Source organism: Anabas testudineus, chromosome 18 (assembly GCF_900324465.2).
Source record: "Anabas testudineus chromosome 18, fAnaTes1.2, whole genome shotgun sequence".
Taxonomy (NCBI): Eukaryota; Metazoa; Chordata; class Actinopteri; order Anabantiformes; family Anabantidae; genus Anabas; species Anabas testudineus.
In genome coordinates this window covers 2,585,143-2,606,742 of record NC_046627.1, presented here as the reverse complement: position 1 = coordinate 2,606,742, position 21,600 = coordinate 2,585,143, and the positions used below count along the sequence as shown (strand labels likewise).

The 21,600-nt window shown below is 40.9% G+C and overlaps 1 protein-coding gene across 5 annotated transcripts; it reads right to left on the bottom strand.

Annotated features, from left to right (window-relative positions):
- Nucleotides 1-3,430: 3,430 nt before the first annotated feature.
- Nucleotides 3,431-21,219, bottom strand: LOC113155764 (putative protein TPRXL). Of its 5 annotated transcripts, none has more exons than XM_033326671.1 (10): nt 20,374-21,219; nt 19,135-19,170; nt 12,679-12,942; nt 8,713-8,805; nt 7,092-7,355; nt 6,810-6,902; nt 5,042-5,104; nt 4,760-4,852; nt 3,799-3,956; nt 3,431-3,601 (listed from the first exon to the last, which is right to left on the bottom strand). In XM_033326671.1, the coding sequence occupies exons 1-10, from the start codon at nt 20,402-20,404 to the stop codon at nt 3,575-3,577; spliced, it is 1,122 nt and encodes a 373-aa protein (XP_033182562.1). In that variant the 5' UTR covers nt 20,405-21,219; the 3' UTR covers nt 3,431-3,574. The 5 variants fall into 5 exon arrangements, with proteins under 5 accessions (XP_033182562.1, XP_033182561.1, XP_033182565.1 ...); XM_033326670.1 differs by having other exon boundaries at nt 3,799-3,939; XM_033326674.1 differs by lacking the exons at nt 4,760-4,852; nt 5,042-5,104.
- Nucleotides 21,220-21,600: the final 381 nt, after the last annotated feature.

The following is a 21,600-nucleotide window of genomic DNA, read 5'->3' as shown; positions in this document are numbered from 1 at the left end:
TAATAAATGTTGAACTCAGAGTTTTCCTCCTGACCTGTGACAGAGATCCAGCTGGGTGGAGACTCTCCATGACTGCTGATGTGACACTTGTAGAGGCCTTCATCAGACTTGTTAACATGGTGGATGGTCATGTGACCTGTAGGCTCAGTCCTGATGAGGGAGCCATCTTTATAGAAATCAGCTGGGAGCTTGGAGGGAGGGCTCTTTGTTTGACAGTGCAGAGTGACATCATGTCCCTCCATCACAGGGAGGACAGGACTCTGCAGGATCACTGATCCACCTCAACACAGAGACAAACTACAGCATTTCATCCATTTCCACACAGACTCATCAACACTAACTCCACAGTCTGATCTTACCAGAGACAGTGATGTTGATGATGCTACTGGTTGATCCCTCTCTGGACTCACACCAGTAAACTCCACTGTCATATTTGAGGATGTAGCTGAGGTTACAGGAAGAACCAGCTGGTTTTCCCCACGGTTTTCCACACTGAGAGACTTGTTTGTTTATGTTCCTCTTTACCGTCCATCCAGCAGAGCTGTCGTCCTCCTCACAGCTCAGAGACACAGATTCTCCTTCAAACAGCTGAGATCTGCTGGGACTCACAGTCAGACGAGCTGTTGAGGATTTTAGTGCATTTTTAAAATCAACAATACAAACTAACAACAAATGTTTTATCTGTTGTCACAAGTCAGTAAAAGATGAAGATTCTTGTTGTACTGAGTTTAGCTAAGTGTCGTATTTCACTAAACTATGAACAAAATGTTCTTCTTTTCTTCTGACTGTTTCAGATGCATCACCTCCTCCTTCAGACAGATGTGGACAGATGTTTATCCCTTTGTAAATAAAATCATTTTATATTTACTCAGGTTACCTTTGTGTAATATTAAAATTAGTTCGATTATCTGAATGATTTAAATGAAGCAAATGTGCAAAAGAAAAGAAAGTCACAGAGCAAGTACTAATAATAATACTCATTCTTCAGAAACAGGATTCTCATTTAACAGCTGTAGATGATCAGATGAGAAGTTTACTGACCTTGGTTAGTTGTGCAGAACAGTAGTGAGGTCACGACTACATGAACACAAAGACAAATAGTGACGTTTGATTTCAAGATACAGGAAAATATCAGGCTGCAAGCTGAAGCTCAGTAGAAGCTGAGTGAAGCATCAGGACAATGATCCTAATCATCAGAGTAAATCTACTGCAGAATGACTTCTTCCTGTGTTTCACATGTTGTTCTGTAGACTTCTCTTTGCTGCGTGTTGTCATGATGCTGAACTCTGTCATTTTAAATCTCATTTCATTTTAGATACCTTTAGCTTTTAATTTAGTCAGTTTACACTGAATCTCAACACCACTTCTCTAAACTCAGCTGTAGATATAGAAATTATACAGATTGTACTTACAGAGCAGACACTGCAGAGCTGCTTGATCCATTTCATGACTTTACAAAACATCTACACTGAGTTTTTGTAGCAGCAGTTCCCACTTCCTTCCTCATTGTAGCTAACTAGTCAGTGTGTTTCCTCTCCAGGAGATGGCAGAATAGAGCTTATTTAGTTTATATTAGCACACACAGGCCTCCAGTAGCTCCTGTGATAGACTGCTGACCTGTCCAGGGTGTACCCCACCAATCACCCAATGGCAGCTGGAATTGGCTCCAGCACAGTTTTACTTACTGATAATTAGATAATAAGATAATAAATGTACTTACAGCATCCAACAAACATAAAGACATTGACCATAAACACTGAAGTAAATCTACTACAGAATGGCTTCTCAGACAGAGTCCAGACCTCAACCCACTAGAGATGCTGTGGAGTCACATGAAGAGAGACATTCACACCAAACCTCCTCAGAATATGGCTGATCTGAAGCAGTTCTGTAGGAACCAATGGTCCACAGTTCCTCTTGGATATGGTGCAGGTCGTCTACGGCAGTCTGTTAGTGTGTACGGCTGTGGACTGATCCACTGCTCAGTCACAGAGTCACAGCAGGTCTTGAAAATAGGTCTCTGGAAGAAGAACGTTCAAGTCTTCACAGTGTGATGATGTCAGGAGCCAGAATGAAACCAGCAACACAACATTTTACACTTTCACACTTTCTGTTGTTGCTATTGTAAAACCTGCATAAGGTTTGTGGGGCTGCAGTTGGTGAAGGAGCAGTGGACAGTTTCTGTGAGTCTCTGCTTCCTGCCTCGTATGGACCTTGGGTTCAGTGACTCAGATTCAGTAACATGCTACTGTTACATGTTACTGCAGAGATAATATGATGCCACCTGCTGGCTGTTTCCAGTCTGCTCAGTGTGATCCTCTGACAGTGATTCAGTAGGAATTGGCCGTGAAGTGACACCACAAAAACTAGAAAACTCCCAAAGGGGTGTCTGTGGGTGGAGAAGTCCAGGACGGATGGTTTGATTCCTGGTTCGTCCTAAACATGTCTATGATGCTAAATCCAAGAATTTTTGGAAACATCTGTAACACACATTCTGACACCTTCTGATCCTGTCGTCTACATCTTGCTCTAACTTCACCACTGTTTTAAAGACTTATTAGCAACAGAGATCATATTTCTCCAACTTTAGCTTCTCTCCATTGGCTCCCTGTTAAATCCAGAATTGAATTTAAAATTCTTCTCCTCACTTATAAATCCCTTAATAATCAGGCTCCATCTTATCTTAAAGACCTCATAGTTCCATATCTTCCAAGCAGAACTCTACGTTCTCAGACTGCAGGTTTACTTGTGGTTCCTAGAGTTTCCAAATGTAGAATGGGAGGCAGAGCCTTTAGCTACCAAGCCCCTCTCCTGTGGAACCAGCTCCCAGTTCAGGTTCTGGAGGCAGACACCCTCTCTACATTTAAGACTAGACTTAAAACTTTCCTTTTTTATAAAGCTTATAGTTAGAGATGGATCAGGTGACTCTGAACCATCTCTTAGTTATGCTGATATAGGTTAGTCTGCTGGGGGACCTCTACTGATAAACTGAGCTCCTCTCCTCTCTCCTTTCTCCTCTATCCATTCAAATTCTACCATTTCATGTCATTAACTTTGTGTCTTCTCTCTCCTGTAGTTGTGTTTCCTCCTCTCTGTCTCCCTCTCTCTGTACTTTTCTGCAGGTATCCTCGGCCTGGAGCTGTACATCTCCAGAATCCAGTTGACCTGTCCAATGTTCTTGCTGCTTGTTGTTGTTTTTGTTGCCTGCTTTTCTTCTGTTGTGATTTTATATTATAGAAATAAAATTGAATTGAATCAAATAACAGATGTGATTTTGAACATTTATAAAACATGTAAACATGTTCCTAATGGCTTTTTTTTATATCAGAGCATATGCATGATAAAAGCTGCAGACACTTTCAAATCTGCTACAATCAGTTTTACCAAATGAGATGCAGATATCTGGATGATAGAAACATTGTTAGAGTTGTGAAGAAAAAACTTTTATTTTCCAGACAACTCAAATATATAGGCTTCATTGAAGAAGAAGAACACATTGATCACAATGAATCAGTTCAGTGACATCATCATAGTCATCCTCCAATCCCTGCTCAGCTTTGGGGAGGTGAGGTCATCACCATGGAGACAGGCAGCTGATTTTCTACAGTCAGAAAATAAAAAAAAGAGATGATTTATCAAGAGACACTGAGATTGATTGATTGATTGATTGATTGATTGATTGACTGATTGATTGATTAATTGATTGATTGATTGATTGATTGATTGATTGATTGATTGATTGATTGATTGATTGATTGATTGGTGTTTGTGAGGTCAGTGACTGATTCAGAGTGTTACCTGTGGGTCTTTGTCGATAAAGAGCCACCATGAAGAGAATGGAGATGAACAGCGGACAGAACACCACCAGGTGGTAGACCAGCTTGAACACAGGGTGGAGGAAGGTGAAGGCAGGAGGTGGATGTGTGGTTGCAGGTTTCCCTGTAGAGAGAATCCACCTGTTTAGATAAATGTGTGGATGTAATAAATGTTGTAATCCAAGTTTTCCTCCTGACCTGTGACAGAGACAGCTGTTGTTTAGACACGTACTTTTCTAAAATCTTAGATAAGAAAGGTAGTTTGAAGATTGGTCTGTAGTTTTCAAGGAAAAGAGGGATCTAGTCCAGGTTTTTTTCTGACACTGTTTGTAGAAACTCAGATAAGGACATAGGAAGAACCCGGCTTAAGGTGATTTCTACAGAGGGGTGAAAACTTTAACTGGTGAGGAGTTAAGGATAATAGAAGCTCTGACTGATCACACTCTTCATCTCTTTTAGCCAGAATGCTGTGAGGGTTTGGGTTTACTGAGTTATCAACAGTCGGAAATAGAAACTTTCTTTTGTGGAGATGAGCAGTGATCAGGTCTGAGAAGTATTTAGCTCTGGTATTCTTTACCGTTGGATCGTAGGGGTAGTAGTAGTAGAGTAGAGAGTCTTTCTACAAAGTCTCATCAACACCAACATCTGATCCTGTACATGAACATGTAGAACTCTCAATCAGGAACCAACAAGACAGATATTAGTGTTAAATCCAATGCATTTCCTCTTCAAACTCCTGTCAGACATTATCTATTGCACTTTGATCCCATCACTCATACCAGCTGTTTTCTACAAAGTCTCATCAACACCAACATCTGATCTGTGATGTTTCACTCTCACATCAACAACCAGGAAGCAGCTTCAACTCTGATCCACACACACACACACACACACACACACACACACACACACACACACACACACACACACTCTCTCACACTCACCTGGGTGGGAAGAGGCAGGTGGTGAGGATTGTTTATGGGTTGGAGCTTTAGCGGTGGGGGAGGATGTGGTCGCAGGTGAAGTTGTAGGTTTCCCTGCAGAGAGAATGTAGAATTGGAGGGAGGGCTCTTTGTTTGACAGTGCAGAGTGACATCATGTCCCTCCATCACAGGGAGGACAGGACTCTGCAGGATCACTGATCCACCTCAACACAGAGACAAACTACAGCATTTCATCCATTTCCACACAGACTCATCAACACTAACTCCACAGTCTGATCTTACCAGAGAGAGACACAGATTCTCCTTCAAACAGCTGAGAGCTGCTGGGACTCACAGTCAGACGAGCTGCAGCAAAAGATATATCTGTAAATAATTTACATTTAGCCATTTATAAGACACTTTCTTTTAAAAGTAACTTACAGGGGAAGCATAAGGAGATCTTGCCTAAGGACCCCTACTGGAGGTAGACCACGCCTGGGATTCAAACCCTAGTCTCCCACATGGAAGGTGGTGATAGTACCACTACACTAACCAGCCGCTCTAACACTTAAACATTACATTTTGCAAACTCCCATGCAAGTACCTTCATTGAATTATCCCTCATTTCTAATTACTTTACAGGATGGTTGTTTTGCTCCTGGTTAGACTCTCCAGCTTCCATCTAGTCCAGATGATCTGGTTCTGACTCTGCTCTGCCTCCTGACCCTCTTCCTGCCCCTCACCAGCTTTGTAAGTGTGTCTGTCTGTGATTTATTTATTTGAAAAAACCTGGTCTAGATCCCTCATCCCCTGAAAACTACAGACCAATCTCCAAACTACCCTTTATATCTAAGATTTTAGAAAAGTACGTGTCTAAATATTTATTTCTAGCTGCAGACAACTGTAACATTTTTGACGAATTTCAATCTAGTTTTCGCAAACACCATAGTACAGAGACCACCCTACTAAAGCTAACTAATGATATTCTGTTGGCCTCTGACGCTGGTATGTGCTCTGTTCTTGTCCTCCTTGATCTTAGTGCTGCTTTTGATACAGTGGATCCCCACATTTTGTTGAACAAGCTAAAACACTGGGCTGGAATAGAAGGTACTTCAAGTCATCCTTTTCTCCTGTAAAGTACGGAGTCCCACAAGGTTCAGTGCTGGGGCCAATCTTGTTCTCTTTGTAAATGCGCCCTTTGGGACATGTTATTTGTAAACACTGTGTTTCTTTTCATTGCTATGCTGATGACACTCAGCTGTACTGTCCCTTTAGAATCTCTGACCACAGAGGACTGAGTTCCTTACATCAGTGTATAAATGAGATACAAATTGGATGGCTCAAAATTTCCTGCAGCTGAATTCTGACAAAACAGAAATAGTTGTTATCAGTCCACAGCGTGTAGCCAGACACATTCTGCCCTGCACAGATTCTCTCTTAGCTAATTCTAAGCCCACTGCAAAAAGTCTTGGTGTTTGGTTTTATAGTAAACGTAACTTTGAGCATCATGTCTCTAAGCTTGTTCAGGCATGTTTTTATCATCTTAGAAATATCTCCAAAATACGTTCAATTCTTTCTTTTCATGACACTGAAGTAATCTTACATGCATTTATTTCCTCACCCGTTGACTATTGCAACAGTCTGTTCACTTGTCTCAGCCAGAAATCTATTAATTGGCTCCAGATTGTTCAGAACTCAGCTGCAAGACTCTTAACTAGAAAAAGAAAATAGGATCACATCACTTCTGTCTTAGCTTCCTTACACTGGCTGCCAGTAAGTTTTAGGATTGATTTTAAGATTTTATTAATAACTTTCAAAGCTCTGCATGGCCTTTCCCCCAGCTATTTATCCCAGCTGTTAAAGCCTTATGAGCCAAGAAAGATCCTGGTCCTGCATCCACACAACACCTTCATACAACCAGCCAGAGACACCAGCACCTCAGAGCAACTTCACCTCTTTATGAGAATAAAGCTGTTCTAACACAACAACATCTGATCTGTGATGTTTCACTCTTACAACAACCAGGAAGCAGCTTTAACTCTGATCCACACACACACACACAGTAACTCACCTGGGTGGGAAGAGGCAGGCGGTGAGGATTGTGCATGGGTTGGAACTTTAGTGGTGGGGGACGGTGTGGTCGCAGGTGAAGTTGTAGGTTTGCCTGTAGAGAGAATGGAGAATTGGAGGGAGGGCTCTTTGTTTGACAGTGCAGAGTGACATCATGTCCCTCCATCACAGGGAGGACAGGACTCTGCAGGATCACTGATCCACCTCAACACAGAGACAAACTACAGCATTTCATCCATTTCCACACAGACTCATCAACACTAACTCCACAGTCTGATCTTACCAGAGACAGTGATGTTGATGATGCTACTGGTTGATCCCTCTCTGGACTCACACCAGTAAACTCCACTGTCGAATACAAATATGTGACTGATGTTACAGGAAGAACCAGCTTGTTCTCCCCAACCATCTCCACACTGAGTCATCTGTTGTTTGGTTGTGTTCCTCCTCAGTGTCCATCCAGCAGAGCTGTCGTCCTCCTCACAGCTCAGAGACACAGATTCTCCTTCAAACAGCTGAGATCTGCTGGGACTCACAGTCAGATGAACTGTGGAAAAGATATAAAGTCTATACATAATTTACATTTAGCCATTTATAAGAGACTTTCTTTTCAAAGCAACTTACAGGAGAAGGCAGGGTAAGCATAAGGAGTTCTTGCCTAATGCCCCCTACTGGAGGTAGACCACCACTGGGATTCGAACCCCAGTCTCTCACATGGAAGGCGGTGATATTACCCCTACACCAACTATTACACTTTATCATTACATTTGGCAAACTCCCATGCAATCACGGTATAACAACCATCCTGTAAAGTAAATTTGCTTGTCCTGTAGAAATGGGGGATAATTCAATGAAGCTTGTTCTTGTCCTCCTTGATCTTAGTGCTGCTTTTGATACAGTAAACCACCACATTTTGTTGGACTGGCTAAAACACTGGGCTGAAATAGAAGGTACTTCAAGTCATCCTTTTCTCCTGTAAAGTACGGAGTCCCACAAGGTTCAGTGCTGGGGCCAATCTTGTTCTCTTCGTATATGCTCCCTTTAGGACATATTATTCGTTAATACTTTGCCTCTTTTCATTGCTATGCTGATGACACTCAACTGTACTGTCCCTTTAGAATCTCTGACCACAGAGGACTGAGTTCCTTACATCAGTGTATAAATGAGATAAAAATTGGATGGCTCAAAATTTCCTGCATCTGAATTCTGACAAAACAGAAATAGTTGTTATCAGTCCACAGCGTGTAGCCAGACACATTCTGCCCTGCACAGATTCTCTCTTAGCTAATTCTAAGCCCACTGCAAAAAGTCTTGGTGTTTGGTTTGATAGTAAACGTAACTTTGAGCATCATGTCTCTAAGCATGTTTTTATCATCTTAGAAACATCTCCAAAATACGTTCAATTCTATCATTTCATGACACTGAAGTAATCTTACATGCATTTATTTCCTCACGCCTTGACTATTGCAACAGTCTGTTCACTTGTCTCAGCCAGAAATCTATTAATCGGCTCCAGATTGTTCAGAACTCAGCTGCAAGACTCTTAACTAGAAAAAGAAAATACGATCACATCACTCCTGTCTTAGCTTCCTTACACTGGCTGCCAGTATGTTTTAGGATTAATTTTAAGATTTTATTAATAACTTTCAAAGCTCTGCATGGCCTTTCCCCCAGCTATTTATCCCAGCTGTTAAAGCCTTATGAGCCAAGAAAGATCCTGGTCCTGCATCCACACAACACCTTCATACAACCAGCCAGAGACACCAGCACCTCAGAGCAACTTCACCTCTTTATGAGAATAAAGCTGTTCTAACACAACAACATCTGATCTGTGATGTTTCACTCTTACAACAACCAGGAAGCAGCTTTAACTCTGATCCACACACACACACACAGTAACTCACCTGGGTGGGAAGAGGCAGGCGGTGAGGATTGTGCATGGGTTGGAGCTTTAGTGGTGGGGGACGGTGTGGTCGCAGGTGAAGTTGTAGGTTTGCCTGTAGAGAGAATGGAGAATTGGAGGGAGGGCTCTTTGTTTGACAGTGCAGAGTGACATCATGTCCCTCCATCACAGGGAGGACAGGACTCTGCAGGATCACTGATCCACCTCAACACAGAGACAAACTACAGCATTTCATCCATTTCCACACAGACTCATCAACACTAACTCCACAGTCTGATCTTACCAGAGACAGTGATGTTGATGATGCTACTGGTTGATCCCTCTCTGGACTCACACCAGTAAACTCCACTGTCGAATACAAATACGTGACTGATGTTACAGGAAGAACCAGCTTGTTCTCCCCAACCATCTCCACACTGAGTCATCTGTTGTTTGGTTGTGTTCCTCCTCAGTGTCCATCCAGCAGAGCTGTCGTCCTCCTCACAGCTCAGAGACACAGATTCTCCTTCAAACAGCTGAGATCTGCTGGGACTCACAGTCAGATGAACTGTGGAAAAGATATAAAGTCTATACATAATTTACATTTAGCCATTTATAAGAGACTTTCTTTTCAAAGCAACTTACAGGAGAAGGCAGGGTAAGCATAAGGAGTTCTTGCCTAATGCCCCCTACTGGAGGTAGACCACCACTGGGATTCGAACCCCAGTCTCCCACATGGAAGGCGGTGATATTACCCCTACACCAACTATTACACTTTATCATTACATTTAGCAAACTCCCCTGCAATTACAGTATAACAACCATCCTGTAAAGTAATTTGCTTGTCCTGTAGAAATGGGGGATAATTCAATGAAGCTTGTTCTTGTCCTCCTTGATCTTAGTGCTGCTTTTGATACAGTAAACCACCACATTTTGTTGGACTGGCTAAAACACTGAGCTGAAATAGAAGGTACTTCAAGTCATCCTTTTCTCCTGTAAAGTACGGAGTCCCACAAGGTTCAGTGCTGGGGCCAATCTTGTTCTCTTTGTATATGCTCCCTTTAAGACATATTATTCGTAAATACGTTGCCTCTTTTCATTGCTATGCTGATGACACTCAACTGTACTGTCCCTTTAGAATCTCTGACCACAGAGGACTGAGTTCCTTACATCAGTGTATAAATGAGATAAAAATTGGATGGCTCAAAATTTCATGCAGCTGAATTCTGACAAAACAGAAATAGTTGTTATCAGTCCACAACATATAGCCAAACACATTCTGCCCTGCACAGATTCTCTCTTAGCTAATTCTAAGCCCACTGCAAAAAGTCTTGGTGTTTGGTTTGATAGTAAACGTAACTTTGAGCATCATGTCTCTAAGCTTGTTCAGGCATGTTTTTATCATCTTAGAAATATCTCCAAAATACGTTCAATTCTTTCTTTTCATGACACTGAAGTAATCTTACATGCATTTATTTCCTTACGCCTTGACTATTGCAACAGTCTGTTCACCTGTCTCAGCCAGAAATCTATTAATCGGCTCCAGATTGTTCAGAACTCAGCTGCAAGACTCTTAACTAGAAAAAGAAAATACGATCACATCACTCCTGTATTAGCTTCCTTACACTGGCTGCCAGTATGTTTTAGGATTGATTTTAAGATTTTATTAATAACTTTTAAAGCTCTGCATGGTCTTTCTCCCAGCTATTTATCCCAGCTTTTAAAGCCTTATGAGCCTGAATGAGCCTGAGATCCTCTGGTAGAAATCTTCTATATGTCCCCGATGTCAGAATGACAACTAGAGGTGACAGAGCCTTTACAGTTAGAGCCCCTAAACTCTGGAACAACTTAACCGAGGAAATATGATCAGCTGACTCAGTAACATCTTTTAAATCTCTCCTAACATACCTCTACCGTTGAGCCTTTTCTGATTTTCTTTAAACTAAAACAAATCTGTCCTTGGGAGGACTCTCCATTAGATTACCATGTCTTTACGTTGGAACAGGTCTTCCTAAGGACCAATGCTGTAGTTGTTGTAAGTTGTGTTTTGTATTACTGTTTTGTTTGTATAACTGTTTCCTGCACCCCAACCAGTGGAGGCAGATGGCCGTTTAACTTGAGCCTGGTTCTGCTGGAGGTTTCTTCCTCTAGGCGGAGTTTTTCCTCTCCACTGTTTGTCTTGTGCTTGCACCAAATTTCTTGGTGTTCATCTGGAGGAGAACCTCACCTGGTCACTCAACACCCGCTCCATCAGCAAAAAGGCCCAGCAGCGTCTCTACTTCCTGAGGAAGCTGAGGAAAGCCCATCTGCCGCCCCCCATCTTGACTACATTTTACAGGGGAACCATTGAGAGCATCCTGAGCGGCTGCATCACTGCCTGGTTTGGGAACTGCACCGTTTCGGATCGCAAGGCCCTACAGCGGATAGTGAGGACAGCTGAGAAGATCATTGGAGTCTCTCTCCCCTCCATCACGGACATTTACACCACACGCTGCATCCGCAAGGCTACCTGCATTGTGGACGACCCCACCCACCCCTCACACCCAATCTTCACACTTCTGCCATCAGGGAAGAGGTTCCGGAGCATTCGGCCCTCACAACCAGACTTTTGAACAGTTTCTTCCCCCAAGCCATCAGGCTCCTCAACACACACACAACAAACTGAACTGAGCACACACACTCGCTAGATTTGACATGTTTCCATCTTTCAGTTGTTAATTGTATTCATTTCCGCTACTGGTCGCTGCTGTTTTGTGTTTTGTTCTGTTTTCTGTCTTCAGATGTCTGTCTGCACTTTTTCTTTGTGTTCTTGCACTGTTTGCACTAGGTTGCACAGGATGCACTTTATGTGTTTTGCTAGGACAACTTAACAGTCCTCAGCTCCATGTTCTGTCTTGTTGCCGTTTTATGTAGCACCATGGTTCTGGAGAAACGTTGTCTCATTTCACTATGTACTGCTTCAGCTATATGTGGTTGGAATGACAATAAAGCTTCTTGACTTGATTAAAGCTTCTTGACTTGATTAAAACTTCTTGACTTGAGTTTGATCTTGTTGGGCTACATGTGTTTTTGTCTCTTTTGGGAAGCACTTTGTAACATATGTTTAGAAAAGTATAAATAAATGTATTATTATTATTATATTTATTATTTAGTGTTTTGTGTTTCTGCTGTAACAGTCTATAGAACAACTGTTTACTGGGGAAGTTCAAACTGCTCACACGTTTTCCTCTCTCAGTCTTTCACTCACCTCAAGTTACCACGTGGCAGATAGCGATTCACTGGGATCCGCCATTTTGTGTGCTCTCACCTTCACCACTTCCACCTCAGCCAGTTCTCAGCTCTGATTCTGCAGACACCACTTCTCAACAACCCAGACTGGTCTCCACCATGAAGACACACTTCCTGCACTAACTAATGTGTAAAAAAAAACTTTCCTGCTTCCTTTGGCTTTTGTCATTTTAACATTATCTATCTGAGGCCCCCAGGACTCACTGTCCTGCCTCTGCAGAGAAAGATCCTGGTCCTGCGTCCCCACAACACCTTCAGAGAACCAGGCAGAGACACCAGCACCTCAGAGTAACTTCACCTCTTTATGAGAATAAAGCTGTTCTAACACAACAACATCTGATCTGTGATGTTTCACTCTCACAACAACCAGGAAGCAGCTTCAACTCTGATCCACACACACACACACACACACACACTAACTCACCTGGGTGGGAAAGGGGTGAGGATTGTGTATGGGTTGGAACTTTAGTGGTGGGGGAGGATGTGGTTGCAGGTGAAGTTGTAGGTTTCCCTGTAGAGAGAATGTAGAATTGGAGGGAGGGCTCTTTGTTTGACAGTGCAGAGTGACATCATGTCCCTCCATCACAGGGAGGACAGGACTCTGCAGGATCACTGATCCACCTCAACACAGAGACAAACTACAGCATTTCATCCATTTCCACACAGACTCATCAACACTAACTCCACAGTCTGATCTTACCAGAGACAGTGATGTTGATGATGCTACTGGTTGATCCCTCTCTGGACTCACACCAGTAAACTCCACTGTCCCATGGGAAGATGTAGCTGATGTTACAAGAAGAACCAGCTTGTTTTCCCCACCCATCTCCACACTGAGTCCTGTTTTCTCTCGTTGTGTTCCTCCTCAGTGTCCATCCAGCAGAGCTGTCGTCCTCCTCACAGCTCAGAGACACAGATTCTCCTTCAAACAGCTGAGATCTGCTGGGACTCACAGTCAGACGAACTGCAGCAAAGGATGTAAAATCTATAAATATCCATCAGTGTGTTTCACAAATCATCTTTAAGTATTTTTATAGAAAATTAAATCAGTGACTCTTTGAGTGTTCGTACCAACATCACACTAAGCAAGCTCTCATACATTCAACATTCAATGTCTTTGAATTATCCCATTTTTTTTCTACAGGACATGAGAGAAGTACTTAAACTTGCAGAGTGATAAAAGAGGTTCACTGACCTTGATTTGTTGTGCAGCACAGCAGTGAGATCACGACTACAGAGAAACAGGAGTCAGGTTAGTTTGAGTTTCACATACAAGAAAAACAAAACATGAAAAACTCCGACAGAAAACATCAGTTCTCAGTAGTTGGAACAATCATACTCATGATTCACTGTAAAGAACCCAGGAAGTCGAGTAATCCTAAACACTCCTATAAAGGCTGAGAACAAAATCACAGCTACTGTAAAGACCTTCAAGCTGTCAGAGGTAGAAATACACAAACTCAGTACTCAAGTAGAACTGTAGTACTTTAGTGTTTAGTACTGTAGTTTAAAAACAGTACTAAATCAAATTCTTTATTCTATTTGACGTCCATGTTGTAAATGTACCTACAGTCCAGGTACTCCACTAAGACCACAGTATTATTAAGAGTATTGAGTCTTGTCCACATGTGTTTTTACTTTTTAAAGTGAACCTCTACTTCATCCAGTTCTAATTATAAGAGTTGAACTTACAGAGACGCTGTAGAGACGTTTCCTCCATTTTCCTGTTCTGTGACATGTGATTTGCTTCTTTCATGTTCTGTCAGTGACATTAAGTCAAACCCACCTTCTTCCTCTGTGCAGACTGCAGGCTCTAGTCTGTGGTTTTCACCTCGTCTTGTATAAATACAGTGAGGTACTGTAAACCTGAACCCCAGACGCTCGGATGCACCCAGTCATTCCTCAGTTTCCAACATTGTTATGACTCAAAACTAAAAACATGAAGCTCATACACTGAGACGTCTGTTACCTGTGGACAGGTGTCAACCAGCAGGTGGCAGCACATCATCACCACCAGTGGAGCAGTAATGTTAGTTTTTATGAGTTGGTGTTGGGAACATACAGATCCAGGTTCAGACTCTTCTTGTACCTACGTGGTCTGAAAGAGCTTCTGGTCCAATAAGGAGTTTAAAACACTGTTTCTGATTTGACTTATTTCTCTCATGACTTCCTGGTCTTACTCTTTTGCCTCCCTGTTGTCACAGTTCCTGAAAACTCTCCTGCTGCTTTGCTTTCTTCCAGCTAATCAGCTCCTTGTTCTCAGCTTTTCTGAACTCGTTCACTGACCTGTTCACTCGGTTGTTTTGCTCCTGTTCAGACTCTCCAGCTTCCATCCAGTCCAGATGATCTGGTTCTGACTCTGCTCTGCCTCCTGACCCTCTTCCTGCCCCTCACTGGCTTTCTAAGTGTGTCTGTCTGTGATTTAGTGTTTTGTGTTTCTGCTGTAACAGTCTATATAACAACTGTTTACTGGTGAAGTACAAGCTGCTCACACGTTTTCCTCTCTCTGTCTCTCACTCACCTCAAGTTACCACGTGGCAGATAGCGACTCACTGGGATCGGCCATTTTGTGTGCTCTCACCTTCACCACTTCCACCTCAGCCAGTTCTCAGCTCTGACTCTGCAGACACCACTTCTCAACAACCCAGACTCGTCTCCACCATGAAGACACACTCCCTGCACTAACTAATGTGTTCACAGTTAAACTGTCCTGCTTCCTTCGACTACTGTAATATTCATATGATCTATCTGAGGCCCCCAGGACTCACTGTCCTGCCTCTGCAGAGAAAGGTCCTGGTCCCTCGTCCACACTCAACTCAACTTTATTTATAAAGCCCTTTAAAAACCAAAGTGCTGTACACGGCTAGTCAAAAGAAAAACAAGCAATTAAGACGATACTTAAAACAATGAATAATAAATAAGATGACAATAAAAACAAAAGAATAAAACAAAGGAACAAACACAGAGTCTTCATGCTGAATTAAAAGCCAGGGAATAAAAATAAGTCTTCAAGTAAGTTTTAAAAATGGACTCGTCCACACTGCACCTTCATCCAACCAGCCAGAGACACCAGCACCTCAGAGTAACTTCACCTCTTTATGAGAATAAGGCTAATAATAAACCAGAGTTGTTACAGGACAGTAATAAATGTTCTAGTCAGGATCTCCTCTTACGACTGGTTTGATTTTATTCATCTTTGAGTTTTAATGAAAGTCAAAGACTCATTTGCTTTTTCATGTCTTTGTTTTTAAGCACATGATGTTCTGATTCACTTTGACATGAATTTCTACATTAACAAACCTGATCTGCAGTAACCAGCTCCTCAGGACTGAAATCTGTGGTATATAAAACCATCTGACACCAAGTGCAGCTGCTCTGTTTTCAACACTTTGTATCACACCTTAAAGCTGGTGTGAATATTTTGTACATACTGAGTACACACTGGTAGAAGTAGAGAGAACAAGGAAGTAACACGTTTGTATTTAACATTAACTTATAAAACTAAACTAACATGTTCTTCTTAATCTGAACTTAGTGTTTTCAGCAGCAGCAAAGTGAAAAACACTAAACTATATTAATAAGTCACTAGTTTCAAAGCAGCTTTCAGAGTTTTTGTTGATTCATCTACTGTAAAACTTTATGATTTGTAAACCAGATGTTCCTGAACTGAACATTCATGATATTAACACAGTTACTGCATCTTTCCTGTCCTGTTAGTTTAATGGAAAATGAATAACGTTGTGATTAAACAACTCCAGGCTGTGATTATTACTGTTGTAATGAATCAGCAGCTGAATTAAAGTCTTCAGTTTTTAGTTCATTCACAACTCTTCAGTTTATCACTAACATCAGTGCTGCAGCTTGTTTACAAAGAACTAAATGTTAGAAGTCTGAAGTGTGATGTTAGAGTTTCCTGTGAAAACCGTTTCACGACCTTGAGTGTGTGATGTTCAAACAGCTTCTGAACCGAGCGAGAATCCACTTCACTTTACTCCAACTGCAGCTTCTCGATACTTCGCTGATTAAAGTTTGAAAACTCGTAAAGACACTTTGTCTCTTCTGTGCAGTCACCGCCTCCGAATGATGGCGATCTGTGATCGGTCAGCCACAACCAATTTGAAACACGTCAACTCGTTAAACCGACAGAACCACTCGACAGAATCGACCACTGAGATCAACATTTATTAATATTACTGAGATACCAGGTCCTGGATACTAACACAATAAGACTTACAGTCATATTAATGATATTTAACATGTGACCATTAGAATAAAATAAATCAACATTTATTAATATTACTTAGAAACCAGGTCCTGGATACTAACACAATAAGACTTACAGTCATATTAATGATATTTAACATGTGACCATTAGAATAAAATAAATCAACATTTATTAATATTACTTAGAAACCAGGTCCTGGATACTAACACAATAAGACTTACAGTCATATTAATGATATTTAACATGTGACCGTTAGAATAAAATAAATCTACATTTATTAATATTACTTAGAAACCAGGTCCTGGATACTAACACAATAAGACTTACAGTCATATTAATGATATTTAACATGTGACCATTAGAATAAAATAAATCAACTTGTCATCTGATGGACATCATGAAAAACAGAGGGAGCTGATTAAGCTTGGAAATAAATAAACTAAGCTAATACACTCATTTAATACTTTACTTCATATGTGAGGAGTTGTGTGGACCAGTTAAAGGTCAGCAGGTCGTCTTCAGTGGTTGGACTGAAGGTCTGAAGGTGGGAGGGTTTTGTTCAATGAGGAGTAGACCACGTCTGGTTCAGGTTGAAGCTCTGAACACAAACACACAGTTCAAACAACATGAGACGCTGTTGGAGACAAAGATGTCTGACACATGTCTGAGTTCTTCTTCTTCCAACAGGAAGTGTTTGTAAGACCAAGAGTGGAGTCAGCAAAGCCAGTTGCACAGTCAGACAAACTTCTGCTTCCACTAAAACTGCAGAGTGTGGTGTTATCTATCCGTTCTATACAGAGTAACCTCCTAAATACAGAAGTCATGTGAACGTCTACATTTAGTTACAGGAACATTGACTAAGAAGCGACTTCTGGAAGCTTCAGTCTGCCTCTGACCAGAATTCGTACCTCTCTTCTTCTTTGGTTTGATGACTATGTCTCCATATGTGACGTCTCCTGTTTTCACTGCTGAGTAAACTGCAGCTGAACCTCTCTCTGCAAAATAAAAATAAAAGACCAACGTTACCACAAATACTACAACACAGACCAGTACTACACGGAAAATGCTGACACTGCATAATAGCAGCAGTGTTGCTTCATCCACAAGTATAAAAATTGTTTATTGCAGAGTTTGATTTTTCACAGATTAACACGTCTTCAGTGTGTTACGACACATCACTGTTATTTATTATAAACAGAGAACTGCACAGTTTCTTCATTCTCCTAAAATGTGTCATGAGCTAAAGCAGAAGCTGCTGTGGCGAGAAACCAAACCAGCTTCACATTGTAGATAAGTTAAACCTAAAAGAGGAAGTTTCTGCAGAGGTGTTATTTATTATTTATTTATCTATTAAAGGCTGGTTTGAGATGCAGAAAAGTACGTTTGTTCATCAAAATTGTCTTTTCTGTCTATTTCTGCATAAATATCACCTCTAACCCAGTTTAATTTTCACCAGTCAAACCTAGGTGAAGGGACCCAATTATACAAACGAGAAATCACACAAATTATATCCTGCTTTTTTAACCTGTTACCATGAACAGACAAAGCTCAGAGAAGCTGGACTCAGTTCAATAAACAGTATTTTTAAAAACTGTACTCTACCTGTGTCTTGTTTGATTGACTGACGTTTTTTCCTTAATATGTTGACATCACTGTACGTGACGTCATCTTCTCCAACTTTAAATTCATCAGCTGCAAAAAACAAAAATGATAAATATGAAAAATGATGAATTATTTACAAAAAAGAATATAACATATGAACATGTAACCCTGCAAAGATGTGTACAAGTAAAACAAACTGTGAAACCTACATCAGCAGAAATCAGACCAAAATAAATAAAATAAGTAAATGAAAGAATATTAAAAATGGGACCTGTTTGTGAAATAAGTCATGTTTTCACCTTTAGTTTTCCTCTGAACCTGTTTCCACAGTAGAACCAGTGACATCAGAAGAACCAGAAAACAGGCAGATCCAACAGACACCAACACAAAGAGAAGATGAGGGGAGGAGGAGGAACCAGCAGAAGAGGGGGAGGAAGGAGAACCAGGGGTAGAGGATGGAGATGAACCAGAAGAGGGAGAAATGGAAGAACCAGGAAAAGAGGAGGAGGAATGAGAAGTACGGGGTGTTGTGGTGGTGGTGGTGGTGGTGGTGGTGGTGGCGGGTTTCCCTAATATGAACCAAAAACAATAATAAAACTTTGTTCACACAATGAACACAGAAAATGAAGAATGTTCTTTATAGAAATCAGCTGGGAGCTTGGAGGGAGGGCTCTTTGTTTGACAGTGCAGAGTGACATCATGTCCCTCCATCACAGGGAGGACAGGACTCTGCAGGATCACTGATCCACCTCAACACAGAGACAAACTACAGCATTTCATCCATTTCCACACAGACTCATCAACACTAACTCCACAGTCTGATCTTACCAGAGACAGTGATGTTGATGATGCTACTGGTTGATCCCTCTCTGGACTCACACCAGTAAACTCCACTGTCCGATGGATAAACATTAGTGATATTACAAGAAGAACCAGCAGGTTCTCCCCACTCTTTACATTCAGCTCTGGTGTCTGTGGTTGTGTTCCTCCTCAGTGTCCATCCAGCAGAGCTGTCGTCCTCCTCACAGCTCAGAGACACAAACTCAAATTTAAACAGCTGAGATCTTCTGGGACTCACAGTCAGACGAGCTGTTAAAGATTTTAGTGCATTTGAGAAATCAACAATACCAAGTATTTTATATTAATATTTTGTTAATAATCTTGTGTATCTCAGTCTGTTCTCTAGATCATTATCTACTATACTGAACTGGAGTTAATCAGGAACTACTCATTAAGTACTAATTTATTATCTGCTCATTGCTGATTCCTTCTTCAGAAACAGGATTCTCATTTAACAGCTGTAGATGATCAGATGAGAAGTTTACTGACCTTGGTTAGTTGTGCAGAACAGTAGTGAGGTCACGACTACATGAACACAAAGACAAATAGTGACGTTTGATTTCAGGATACAGGAAAATATCAGGCTGCAAACTGAAGCTCAGTAGAAGCTGAGTGAAGCATCAGGACAATGATTCTAATCATCAGAGTAAATCTACTGCAGAATGACTTCAGAGACATAAAATCCACCATTTTGAGTCTGATTCCAGACCTCAACCCAACAGAGATGTTGTTTAATGACATGAAGAGAGACGTTCACAGCAGACGTCCTAAGAATCTCTCTGAGATAAAGCAGTTATGAGAGAAACAATGATCCAAATTGTCTCCTGAATGTTGCAGTATATTGCAAATTATATAAGTATTTACGTACAGAAAAATGTAATTATGTATCTGAAAGACTGAAATTACAGTTTACAGAGCACACTGATTCAAATAACAGATGCCCTTCTCAGTAAAAAAGAGTTTGCTAATTATGTTACACAATTGTTGATATTAATGTAATAACTGATATGATGAAGCTTCTGAACGTGGGTGACGATGAGTTTATCTGCTGCATCTGCTTTTAGTCCATATTGATAAGATATTGACACATCTGTGTGGCTTTGAACGTCTCTAGTAATATATAATGTTTGTTTGAGAGTAGGTAAATGAAAAGTGATATTTAGACAGGGAGGAAAAATAAAAACAATAAGTTCATATTTATTTTATTATTTTAAACAAATATTGGTATGAAATGTTAACACAAGACAAGTCTGACATGTTGCTGTTAAATAAATGAAACAATTTGTGTTGATTTCATTAGTTTTGTAGTTTTATTTAAAAAATCACGCTCAATTAACTATAATAAATAAAAATGTAGTTACTCACAATTAAAATATGTCTCACATGTGGCTCTTCCTAAAAATGTTTATTATCCCCACACTAACGAGAATGGATTTTACAGATTAACAGCAAAGGTTTTAAATCATACATTTAAATTGATCGTCTTTTATTTAATTTATACCTATTTAAAATTATTTCGGAATTAAACTTTTTTCTTCCTGTGTTTCACGTTATTCTGTAGACTTCTCTTTGCTGTGTGTTGTCATGATGCTGAACTCTGTCATTTTATTCTAAATCTCATTTCATTTTAGATACTTTCAGCTTTTAATTTAGTCAGTTTACACTGAATCTCAACACCACTTCTCTAAACTCAGCTATAGATATAGAATTTATACAGATTGTACTCACAGAGCAGACACTGCAGAGCTGCTTGATCCATTGTATGACTTTACAAAACATCTACACTGAGTTTGGTCGCAGCAGTTCCCACTTCCTTCCTCATTGTAGCTAACTAGTCAGTGTGTTTCCTCTCCAGCAGATGGCAGAATAGAGCTTATTTAGTTTGTATTAACACACACATGCCTCCAGTAGCTCCTGTGATAGACTGCTGACCTGTCCAGGGTGTCCCCCACCAATCACCCAATGGCAGCTGGAATTGGCTCCAGCACAGTTTTACTTACTGATAATTAGATAATAAGATAATAAATGTACTTACAGCATCCAACAAACATAAAGACATTGACCATAAACACTGAAGTAAATCTACTACAGAATGGCTTCTCAGACAGAGTCCAGACCTCAACCCACTAGAGATGCTGTGGAGTCACATGAAGAGAGACATTCACACCAAACCTCCTCAGAATATGGCTGATCTGAAGCAGTTCTGTAGGAACCAATGGTCCACAGTTCCTCTTGGATATGGTGCAGGTCATCTACGGCAGTCTGTTAGTGTGTACGGCTGTGGACTGATCCACTGCTCAGTCACAGAGTAACAGCAGATCTTAAAAATAGGTCTCTGGAAGAAGAACGTTCAAGTCTTCACAGTGTGATGACGTCAGGAGCCAGAATGAAACCAGCAACACAACATTTTACACTTTCACACTTTCTTTTGTTGCTATTGTAAAACCTGCATAAGGTTTGTGGGGCTGCAGTTGGTGAAGGAGCAGTGGACAGTTTCTGTGAGTCTCTGCTTCCTGCCTCGTATGGACCTTGGGTTCAGTGACTCAGATTCAGTAACATGCTACTGTTACATGTTACTGCCGAGATAATATGATGCCACCTGCTGGCTGTTTCCAGTCTGCTCAGTCTGATCCTCTGACAGTGATTCAGTAGGAATTGGCCGTGAAGTGACACCACAAAATACTAGAAAACTCCCAAAGGGGTGTCTGTGGGTGGAGAAGTCCAGGACGGGTGGTTTGATTCCTGGTTGGTCCTGGATCACAGAGGTTGTAGATTTGTTAAGTTGAATCCTTCAGACACTGTTCAAGTCAAGGTTCTTTGAACTAGTTTGATGCTGTTGATTCCAGCTCTGATCAAACCTGCATCAACATGTTCAACAGGTCAGAGAAGTTCCAAACATAAACCCTGCTCCTCATAAACATTACTGATAAAGACAGAGTCAGAAATCAAATATGA

What these genes read in the sequence shown, in the direction of transcription:
- LOC113155764 (XM_033326670.1), bottom strand. Translation starts at nt 20,404, where the DNA reads ATGGATCAAGCAGCTCTGCAGTGTCTGCTCT. An exon ending in CATCAACATCACTGTCTCTG is followed by an intron (nt 8,806 to 12,678) that starts GTAAGATCAGAC and finishes TTCTCTCTACAG; the next exon opens with GCAAACCTACAACTTCACCT. An exon ending in TTATCGACAAAGACCCACAG is followed by an intron (nt 3,602 to 3,798) that starts GTAACACTCTGA and finishes TTCTGACTGTAG; the next exon opens with AAAATCAGCTGCCTGTCTCC.